We start from the raw sequence: 12,227 nt of genomic DNA on the forward strand, positions 1-12,227 counted from the left end.
ATAATAAAAAAATTAACAAAATAACTTTACTAAAATATATTCAACTTATATTCAAAACATTGGAAATATAATAAAAAATTAAAAAACAGTATATATCTAAATGTTAAAGAATGTATTGATTAATTTTGAACAACAAAATAAAAAGCGCTAACAGTAAATGAAAAACAAAAATCCCCGCAAACAAGCAACAAAAACACGCGTCTTCAAATAAATTGCAACCCCTAAACGCAAAAATTTGTGCGAACTTTCCAAACCACAAACCCAAGAACCCAAAAAAAACACAAATAAATTGGCAAACGCAATCTTAATTGAAACAATTAAAGTGAAGCACACTCAATTGCATACAATATTAACTATTTGCAAAATCTGAAACACAAATCCGCCCCAAAAACGAAATTAACAATTCATTTAATTAAAAGCGGCGAGAAAGACAAAGACTTCACAACGATCGCCGCACACAAACTAAACGCCGACGTCAATGACGAGCAATTTCCCAATAAACAATTTGAAAATTTCTCATTGCCGTCGTTGCCCAGCCATAGAAGAAAACGTGAAGACATGCCGCCCTCTGCGTTCCTAGTTGGTTCCACCATTTCGACAACAGCAAAGGCAGCAGCAACAGCAACGAGTAGCAGCAGTAACGGCATTTGTAACGCACGCAGCACACCAACAAAATATACGATATTGACGCCGGCAACAACACCCAAATTGCTGTCGCCCATAAAGAACACATCGTCGACCTGTTCTTCGCCATCGCTATCACCACAAGCATTGCAAGCGCGTTACGCGGCTCGTAGCCCCACCAGCGCACACAAATATATTAATAATAATAATAATAATAATAACAACAACAACAACAACAATAATAATAACAATTGTCATACAGTACAAAATTACAATTACTTAAGTGCTACGACACAACAACAGCAAGAACACCAACAACAGCTGCAACAGGATCAGCTGGAGCAGCAATATTTGCAATTGCAACAGTATCAGGCACAGCAGCAGTTGAAGCGATCAACGTCACAAAAAATGGTGCTGCAAAGCTATGAAAATTACACCTCTTACCATTTGCCTGCCCACCATCAGCACGCTGCGCACGCGCTGACGCATCAGCTGTCGTTGCCACAGTCGCACCAGCACAATCAGACGCAACAGCAGCAGCATCAACAGCAGCAACAACATGCGCAACCTCAATCGCAGCATCAGCAGCAAACGCATCAATATCAGCAACAGTCGCCGCAACATCAACAGCAGCAACAACAACACCTACAGCAGCAAGGTTTGCAGTCGATGACGCAGCATCATCGCTTGTCGGGTGGCAGCACTGGCAGCGCCTCTGTTAGTTCCTCGTCATCGTCCGGCGGCGCCTCGGCGACCGCTGCTGGCCTCGGTGGCAGCACGTCTGGCTTGAGCACAGCCGCTTCGTCGTTGCTTGACTCACCGAATCCTACCGCCTCGTCGCTCGGCATTGGCTACTTCAATGACATGGCCACCAATTATGTTGGTGACTACTCCTCGCCACATCATCCAACCGCCAACTCATATTACACCGACATCGATGCGAATTTCTTTAGTCAAGGTAAACATTTGGGAAGTTTGATTCAACGTAGTCTTTGTGTTGGTAAAAATGTATTTAATTGTCAGGATACACAGTTTGTTTTATAAATGCTTTGAAAGGGTATACTCTGAAATCTTACATTATACTTTCCAAATACCCACTTTTTTGTACTCTTAAAAATTATCTCTTATGATTCGCGTTAAGCACGAAATATTGTATACAAACCCATATATGATTGATGAATAACCAGTACGGCGGTAAAAATGGCTTATCACATGATTTCGTTAGATTTTCTAGTGAGGCAGTCAGTTCGCGAATCCCTATCTTTAAGATTTGTTTGAGAACTCTGTTTCGTTTAGTAAAATGTTCTCGTCGTTTTCTATTATTTTTCTAAACTTTGTCAATTTTTAAAAGAAATATTGCAGTATTCGAAATCTTTATTTTAAATATGGTTTTCTAAAAAGAGAAAATATCGACAATTTTTGAATATTGTATTTTGCGGATTTTATAAGCCAAATACGTTTTTTTTTCTCGAGAGAAATTAGCCTTGAACACTTTTGAGGACAAAGCAATTTGGAACCCAAATCTTGCGGTGCGGCCAAATATTTTGTCGGATGTTCTTTGTCAAAATCTTATTACTTTCTCTCTTATTACTCGACTATTGCCAGAGTGAGATTGAAATATCTCGGTAGACACCTACGGCGAACATAGGCACTTCGGTTTCATATTAACTGCCTTAAGTATTTGTGGTAAGCTCAAAATGCTTGGTCGATCTAAGAGTATCTGGTGATCTACTTTTAGACGTTTATGGGTAACACAAAGAACGAACATCTGCCCAAGTGAGATCCATCGATCGGTAACATTTGATTGTTATAACTTATTCACGCACCTCCAGAACGGCCATTAACATCAACTGATGATCAACACGTCAATAAAACAAAGGAATATGCGCTCGCCAATCGACGATTTACAACCAGAGATCTTACTGGCATCGTGGAAATATCAGAAGGATCAGTAAAAATCATTTTGAAAGATTGTTTGGGCTTAAGTAAAAACACGATTGGTTCCAAAATGACTCAATTCTGTTCGACAACCAGCCTTAACGTAGGTGAGACAATGCTTTGCGACTATCAGGATATCATGATATTTATTATTACTGGCGATGAGTCTTGGATCTCTGCATACAACCCGGAAACAGGCGATGAATCGGCCGAAAGACCACGTCAAAAGAGGTCAAAAATCATGGTTATGTTAACAGTTTTCTTCGATTATAGCGGTGCGGTGCACTACGAAATCCTTCCGAGTGGCCAAACTGTCAACAAGGTATACTATTTGAGTATTATACGCCGCTTGCGCCAAGCTATTCGTAAAAAGAGTTTGGGATTATGAGCAGACAACTCTTGGCTTTTGCACCACAATAATGCACCATCGCATACTGCATTGATTCTTCGTGCCGCGACCACTGTATTCGCCATATTCAGTGCCGTGTGACTTCAACAAACTCATATGGCCGAATCCGTTTTAGTCAATTGAAGGCATTAAATGTGAATAGACAGGACTGTACTGAGAATGAACACATATTGTATCAATTAGAATGTTTCACGCTCTATTTTAGGTCAAAAGAAATCGATCATGTTCATACTTCAAAGTTTTTGCATGCGAAAGTACTTGTGCACAAATGATAAGTAACATTTCTGATCCACGTAGTAATCTTGGGCCGAGATTATTCATCCTTATCCTTACTATTACTATTATTATTTCTGATCCACATAGTAATCTTAGGTTGAGAAGATTAACCCACTTTTCACTCTGCTTTGTCATCCATCTTATTATACCCTGTACTTAGCAACCTTACTTTTACAAGTAACATTTATGATGCCCGAAGTAGTCTTGGACTGAGATGATACATCCTTTTTCACTCACCTTTGCTATCCGCCTCATTATATCCTGAACTCAGCATGCTTACTTTTACAAATAATGCAAATATTTAAGTTTCGTCTAAAAATTTTTACCACAACGAATATCCGGTGGCACCCACACAAACAAGCTTTAGCATGAAATTCACAAAAGAAGGAAACTTTAATTAAAAATCCTGGCTATTTATTGTCTAGAGCTTTTCCAAATACAATACAAATTTGATAAGACGCTTAATTAGTACAATTTATTTGACACCTCTACGCTAATGAAACACGCTTACGCCTACGGCTGTCAAAAGTTAAATACTGACAACTTTAGCAGCAGAAGACAAGCATTGACTGTGTGTCTGCAACTCTACTGAGCACCACACTAAGCACATAGCAGCTGTGGCCGATGCCGTCGCTGTGGCATGGAAAATTAATATTGACATCAAAGCGAGATTTCGTGTTGCATGCCACAAATATGCTAAAGTGAAATGAAACGAAACTTTAATTATGTGCTCAGCAACGCGCTGCGGCTGGTTGCAACTTAATTGCGCACTAACGTAAGGGTGTGAACTTGTGATAAATGTAAATATAAATAAGGGCAAAGCACACACACGCACACTCAACTAAATTTAAATACTGTTATGCATGCCCATTTAAATTTCAAAAATACGCGCCTGCATGTATGTGTGTGTGCACATATTTTGCCACTTGTGGGCCGCAAGACGCTCGGGATGAGTGAAATGTTGCGCTGCTCGAGTAATTAAATTGCAATTTATTTAAATTCCCAGGCACAGGCGTTCATTTGACGCAACAATAACAACAACACATTTCGGTATATAGTATGTATTTACATGCTTACAACAATTTGTGTGTATGTGTTTGGTTGAGTGTATGCGGCTGTGGGTGGCTATTAAATACAAACATATGAGGGTTGCGCCAGCGCGATATTTACACCAACAAGTCAATGTGTGTGTATTTACAAATGTGTGGCAGTCACAGTGACATTGCCGCCATGCGACCGCAGCTCGATGAATCAACAAGTCGCTGTTGTTTTGTGCTGCCCGCAGTTTTTTTTTTCAGTTCCTTTTTGCTTTTTGCCTGAGCGCGCAATTGGCACCCCGCCGTCGGTTTGGTTAAGTGGCTGTGATTTTACGAGCTTGTGTACATATATGTATGTGTGTGCGTGTGCTTGTACCACATATGTACATTGTCATATGCGTAACTAAGCCTATTATTTGGGCATTTTTGTTGATGATTTGTACCGTAGAGTGGCTCTTTAGAATATCGCTACGCTCTTACGCTATTTATTGTGCCTTGATTAAGTGTCCGATTTTAATGAATTTTGAATTGAATTTAACTAAGTATTATTTTTCGCTGGAACAATGAAGTATTGAAATAAAATCTTTTAGGGAATGAATGACAACAAGCAGCCTAAGTACTTCAGCTAACTTAAATTAGAATTAATCAATCGGAAATGCATTTTAAGTGGGAGACATTGTCGTAGTAATTTTATATAGTAGAACATAGTTCAACTGAAAATATAGATAAATTTTAATTTATTTTTTCATTGTTTTTTATTGCAAAATAGGTTTCGATTTCCGCCCATTATTAAGTTTAATTTATGACAATAATTTTTGAAATTAAACAAGAGCTTTCTAATTGTCATTCATAACTTTGAATCAAGGATGAAATGATGCCCAACTTATTCCAGTTTGAGAGCGCCTCAAAATGAGCGTTTTTTTTTTTTATCTTGTATATTGTAACCAGATCGGAGAAAATACAAATTTTTGGGTATTTAAATTAAAATAGCCAAAATTTATAACGATTATAAGCTATTATAATTTTACCAATTATCTTATGAATATTTACGTATTTTTTATGAATTAAAGCTATATTAAAATGGCTGACTTTTGATCTTTCAATATTAAATAAAGTGATTCAATCCTGAAATCACTTTATTTCTTAATCTTAATCTAAATTAAGAAGTTACATGGGTTTACGGGGTTCAAAAAATCGTCATTTATCATAAATTTTCAAGTTGTTCCGAGTAGGTGAAATGCGCCATCTTTAAACGTGGTTTCTTCGAAACTGTATTTTTGAAGTCGGTTGGCAAAATTTCTCGAGAATGATTCGAACGATCATCATGAAATTTTACACAAGTCTTTGAGATACAATTCTTAAAGACTTTATTTAAACTTTAATTTTTTTGTCCGCCAAAAATCCAATTGCTATTTTATTTTATCCTTCGTCTAAGTTCTAACTTAAGGTTTTAACTATAACACGTATTTTTTTACTTTAGAGGATCCTGTAAGGAGTTATCTTGTCAAAGCGGGCGCATCTTTTTTCCGAGAGGCCATCAGAAATGGCGTTCCAATGTCCGAGTGTAATATTTTTTTCCAAAAATTTAAGAATTTCTTTGCTAATAGTATATGTTTGTAAGAATAAAATATTTAATTTTTATATAAGAAAAAAGTGTTGAAAAAAAGGCTGTTTTTCACGTTTCTAATAATTTTAGATCGAAAATCGAATGCATCACATGACAAAATATTTCATCAAATACAATTAAATTTCATGTTTTCTTTAATTTTCACTCCTTTTCATTTTTATTAGTTATCTGGCACGCCGGCAAAAATCCCTCCATTCTTTTTTTTTTTTTTTTTTTTTTTTTTTTTTTTTTTTTTTTTTTTTTTTTTTTTTTTTTTTTTTTTGGTAGAATTTCAATCTAGCTGTTCCAGTCAGTTGTGAAATGTCAAAACCTACCCATACCAATCAACTATCAAAGTCGGATACATGAGTTGCTCTCTCATTTCCAGTGACAGGGAAGTTGGGCACCTCTTTATCTCTGCTTTGAATTATGACGTTTCTCAATTGAAAAGAAATCGGCAATATTATGTATTTTGATGATAATTACATTATTACTTAGCTACAGTTTTCAATGTGAATCTTTTCTACATAAGGCTTAGCTTGTAAGTTTTTTTATAATAATATCGTCTGTTGGATATATTAGACCATATAGAAACCCATCCCTGTAAGCTGTCATTCATAAAAACAGAATTTGGTCACATTGGAAGACACTTTTTCACATATTTCTACAATACTTTAGCCAACGAATCATCTTGAAGCTATAAGTTTCAGTTATAAATACCCGAATACACCGAGACGGTGATAGATACACATATTTGTCAGACAATGATCTAACATTATAACAATTAAGAAAAGTAAATTTTTTAACAAAAACAACTTTTCCTGGAAGCCATCATTTTGCCAATAAAGCAAATTTATTGTATACTTGTCCTTCAATCATTGCTAAGTATATCCATCAATAATAATAATTAATTAATTTTTTGTTTTTGGATTTGTGTTAAATTTAAGCAGAAAAATCATTCTCACTGTCACATCCAGTTAGTCAGCAGTCAGTTAGTTAATGCGGTACAAAATTGAGGCAATTATCTGCTGATTTTGTGATTAATTTGTTTAATTTAATTTAATTTGTGATTTCATTTTTTTTCACAACAAAATATTTATAAAAAACTATACTACTATACAAAAATATTTTCCACAAAAGTTCGTATTTTCCTTGCAGGGGTTATGGTGTTAATATGCTCTAATCACCCCATCAAGTGGGAGGAGTATTCTGTGCCTCATGGCTTCATCTCCGTTGTATGTCAGTTTGTATGTGTGTGTGAGCCCATGAGTGATTTGAAATCTCTTGCCGTATCTGCGCAATATCGAAAGCAGATTATAAGTACCCCTAGAACACAAAAAAACAAAAACAAAAAAGTTTCACGCTTTGCCGGCGCATAACAGACAGAGACAGTCGGCAGGCGTTGTGCGAGCTGCTTGGGCATAACGAGTTGTTCCATTCAAGCGCTCGCACCAATATGTGTGACCAGCAAGCAGGCTGTGAATTAACGCTTCGCTTGTGAATGAATAAATCCAACGTGATTTGAATGAATGGTTGAAAGCGCTCGCCACTTAAGTGAACAACCAACTCAGTAACATTTCTAAATGAGCGGCTGCATAAACCTTTCCTTAAATAATGCTCATATTCAACAGGTTTTTTCACAAATAATTGCTTTTGCATTACTGTATTTTTCTATTCATATATAATATTTATGTATGTGTGCCTGTACATTATCCATATTATTGGCGCTCAACTGTGCTCTAAAGCGCCAAGTATGAATGAACGCTTGCCCACCTTTCACTGTTTCACAGTTAGTCGCCCAGCTAAGGCCTGTGGGAGCAATATTGGCGCAATGCGCTCTTCTCACACTCGCGTGTGCTCCCCGCTACACGATAATCACGCGATTCATTTGCTCTGCTCACAGCAGCGCTGCTATTAGCCATTGCTTTTTTCATGTATGTACATGCTTGTCTGTGCGTGTTTGTGAATTCTGTGTTTTTGTTTTCGCAGCATTTGGAGCTCATTTTGTGTACGTTTTGTTTTTGTGTTGGTGTTGAGTGCGCTTTTGATTGGTTTTCGAATTTCATCGAATCAGCGCCGCAAATTAATGGGGCGCGAACGTTGCTCTTATGAGACAACGTTGTATTTGAGTGTTGCTATTGAAGACAAGACAATTGAATGCTGGGCACGCCTTTTGAGGAGACTGAAGCTGCAGAGATGTTTACTTATGAATTTACATACATGAGTGTATAGATTACATATGTATATATATTCCATTTCTTTGATATGGCGTGCTTGCAAGTTTACCGTATGCGTATGTATGTAAAAAAAAAATTTGAATGTATGTAGATACATATTGTATGTACATATTTACACGTATGCATAAATTTATATATGACACTCATTATGCATATTAGGCCTAAGGCAAAAAGCATTGCAAATTTTAGCTTACCTCGGTCTAATTTTTCTACCTAGTACAAATGAGTTGTATATGTAGTGTTTTGCCAATTTATCTTAGACAATACGTGCATTTTTCTGTTTTTTTAATATTAGATAATGGAAAAAATAAATAAAAATAATAATAAAAGACAAATTTAAACAAATATTAAAAATAAACGTACGCAAAATATGTATGTATGTATATAATCACTATCACTGAGGCCTTGTCCTCCCAGACTACTTAGCTGTAGACACGGCTGTAGAGATTCGGAAAAGTAAATTTAAAAAAATAGAAGAAAAAATATTAAATTCACTGCACCGAAGCTTTAATGCCGTTCACAAATAAAAATGTTTCGATAGCAATTTTTGATATCAAATGGTCTGTTAGCATGACACCTGTGTGTTATAGTGATCCGCTCCAAAAAATTTGCTCGGAGATTATAGTATTGTTCTGGACCATAATCTATGCTACACATTGTGAAAAAAAATTGATCGGATAGTTTTTATGACAGCTACATATATTCTATAGTAGTACTATATCTACGCTTCCGACAAATGGAAAGAACAAGATGTGCAAAGTCTCACCTCAATATCTGAAAAACTAAGGGAGTAGAACTTGTCGACTCGCCGCTCATAATTTATATTATATATCTTCACCTAAAATGCAAAGTAACGGAGGAAAAGTGATATGATTGATATCACTCATATTGAAACAAAATTTGAGTTTTGGTTATAAAATGGTTACATATTGGTTAACATACACACAAGTTTTGGTTATAAAATGGTTATATATTGGTTATTATGTCTGATAGCGATTTTCGATGTTTTTCGATGATTTGCATTTTAGATGACGATATGTAATATATTTTATAGGGTATCCATAGTTTTAAGCTGGCTATTGCAAATTTTGCGGCAAACTTAACATACCCTGTTCAGGGTATTAAAAATATTTCGCACTTCCACACCTATTTAATTATACATTTAAAACCAAATATAGCGTATAATTTAACGTAACTTATTTTTTAATTATTAATTTAATCAAACAAACATTATAAATTAATTTTACATTAACAAATAATTACAACAACATTTTTCTTTCATTCTAGGCTACAGCAGTAATCCGCACGATCACAGCAATAACAGCCCGCCCCCGCAAACGCAACAACAAACACAGAATGCTAACAATAATGGTGGTTCGCTGCTTTCGCATGCGCAGCAGCAGCAACAACAACAACAGTCGCAACAAAGCAATCCCGCCGCCAACAGCAATGCGTCAGGCGTCAACGCCAACCAGTCGACCGGTCCGACGACCAATCACAACAACAACAATAGTGCCAATATGAATTACATGCACGTGGCGTTACGAAACTCGGCCGCTGCGGCCGCACTCTACAGCCAACATCAGATGAAAGAGGAACCGGGCACACAGAACACCTCCTCCTATTCGAGTCTCGGCAGCGGCAGTAGTAACGGTCAAACCGATCCAGCTGATCTCTCTGTTTCATCCGTTTATGGTTTGCCACCACATCTCGCTGGTGCTGCCGCTGCGGCAGCTGTTGCTGCAGCCACCGGTGTACACTACGATGATAATGATTATCACAGCACGATCTCATCGCAAGAGCATCCGAGTTATCAGGATAGCGGCGCCGATTTCTATGGACTCGCTGTGGCGAATAATGAACAGAAATACAATGCCTATGGACGCTCACCATTCCCCGATACCTATGGCTCGGAGTATGGTTCGTATGATCCAACGCGTTTCTCATCGATGAGCGGTCAATCACCGGCAGATCAATGGGGCGTGCATCATGGTGGGCAACATTCGGCCGCGTATATGAATACGATGAGTTTGGAGAAGGCACTTATGGGCGCATATCCCATGCAAGGTGGTGTGCCGTGCTTTACCGGCTCTGGGCCGATACAGTTGTGGCAATTTCTATTGGAGCTACTGATGGATAAGACGTGTCAGGGCTTTATTTCGTGGACTGGCGATGGCTGGGAGTTCAAGTTGACCGATCCCGATGAGGTGAGTTGTCGTGTGAGAGAATTTATTAATTTAATAAAAAAAAAGGGGCTAAAACGAAATTCAAAGTAGTAGAAAGTGAAGCTTAAGAGAAAGGTCTGTAGAAGACAAGTATTTTAGGTTTTGAAGAGCTAGACTTAATATTTCATGTAGCGAAACTAAACATTTTCGAAAAAAATATTTTTTTCGGAAAAGTAACGTACATGAAAAATGTAATAGGAAAAGTGTGGTTAAATTCGAAATTCCAAAAATGCAAAATTGAGGTTAAATACGAAACTCTAAAATATAGTTATGCAAATATTTCCAAGGACATAAAAGCTTTTAAGCAGTTGTTAAAGAGGTTCGGTCTAGTTATACAAATCTACAGTGAGTCTATCAAAGCTAATGTGTACACTAAACATTTTCAGGTTGCTCGTCGCTGGGGTATACGCAAGAATAAGCCAAAAATGAACTACGAAAAGCTCAGCCGTGGTCTCCGCTATTATTACGACAAGAATATCATCCATAAGACGGCCGGAAAGCGCTACGTCTACAAATTCGTTTGTGATCTACAAAACCTGATTGGGTAAGTTGTGTCAGAAAGATGAGCGCATTGAGCAGTTTTTTCAATTATCTCCGTTTTCGTTTCGTATTCCAGCTACACGCCAGAAGAATTATGTGCTAAGTATGACCTCAAGACGGACAAGAAAGATGACGACTAGATTGCTGTTTGAAGGCTGAACGCCTAGGCGGTAAACTAAAGTTAGCTATGACTACAGCAACGAGCCCCCAAGCCAACCAACCCTAACTCACACATACACACACACACATACACTCAAAGTGAACTTAAAGCTGTGCTTTAATTGCGAGCGTAAACTTGACAATGCCAAATGCTATGAGATCATCGAGCTAACCTCATTTTTGGTTCCAAGTTCGCACATGTAGGCGCCCGCTAGTGGTGTGTGTGGTCGGGAGTTGCGGTGCATGCATGTGAATGTGGATTCTTCCAAATGTGCTTAATTGTCGAAAGTACACACACACACATTTATTACACATACACACATAAATATATAGACGCATACATATTTACACATTTACAGTTGTAATTATATTTTAGTACGCATACATATGCATATAAATATACCGTTATTTCTAAAGTATGTATTTGCTATTTTCTGTGCTTACTCATGTTTAAGTCATTTAATTATGAATTCAATTAATTTGTTTGAGGAGATTACATGCTTACTTATATACATACTTACATACATACATACATACATATAAATGTACATAGTGTGCTAAGGAACACAAGGCGTGCGCACGAAAAATAAGAGAAACCCCTAATAATCGTGATCTTAATTTTAAGTTTGCACAACAGTTTTACATTATTACATAACATACATAACGTGTACTCATAATTTATAAAAAATATTGCAAATATTTAGTGAGAAACGAAAATATAATTTTAATGTTACTTTTCTAAATTAAATAGCTGTTAGTAATTAAAAATAAATTAAAAATCACAAAAACGTTGTATAAATTTCTAAATATGAAAATTAGTGTGCTTGAGTATAAAAAAAAATCAAAAATATCTTAGTTTTTTAGTGCCTAGTATGTTTATAAAGCGCGATTTTTCATTTAAGTTAATTTTACTTTAATAGTATATACTTTCCGAAAGTTGTTAAATTAAAAAAAAATAAAAAATTGGTTAAAAAAAGTTAACAAAATATTTTGAGTCATGGAAAAAATAAAAAATTGAAATAAAACATATTGGAGAAAAAAAGTTATAAGTTCAGAACAAGATAAATTTAAAAACTAATAGTTAATAATTAAAATATACAAAATGAGCTAAAACCTGAAATAATTTATTAAAGGAATTAAATAAAAATAAAGTAAAACAAATAAATCTCGAAATTG

The 12,227-nt window shown here is 36.2% G+C and overlaps 1 protein-coding gene across 1 annotated transcript in view; it reads left to right on the forward strand.

Annotated features, from left to right (window-relative positions):
* The window catches only part of LOC108977708 (ETS-like protein pointed), an 88,454-nt gene extending 77,044 nt beyond the window's left edge, over positions 1–11,410 (forward strand). Inside the window, exons 5-7 of the mRNA XM_018947549.1 lie at positions 9,415–10,334; positions 10,739–10,896; positions 10,969–11,410. Of these exons, the coding sequence (XP_018803094.1) occupies positions 9,415–10,334; positions 10,739–10,896; positions 10,969–11,032 (1,142 nt within the window). The 3' untranslated portion in view covers positions 11,033–11,410. The remainder of the gene's footprint in view (positions 1–9,414; positions 10,335–10,738; positions 10,897–10,968) is intronic.
* The last annotated feature ends 817 nt before the right edge of the window (positions 11,411–12,227 follow it).

Source organism: Bactrocera latifrons, unplaced genomic scaffold, assembly GCF_001853355.1.
Source record: "Bactrocera latifrons isolate USDA-ARS-PBARC rearing strain unplaced genomic scaffold, ASM185335v1 scaffold_94, whole genome shotgun sequence".
NCBI lineage: Eukaryota > Metazoa > Arthropoda > Insecta > Diptera > Tephritidae > Bactrocera > Bactrocera latifrons.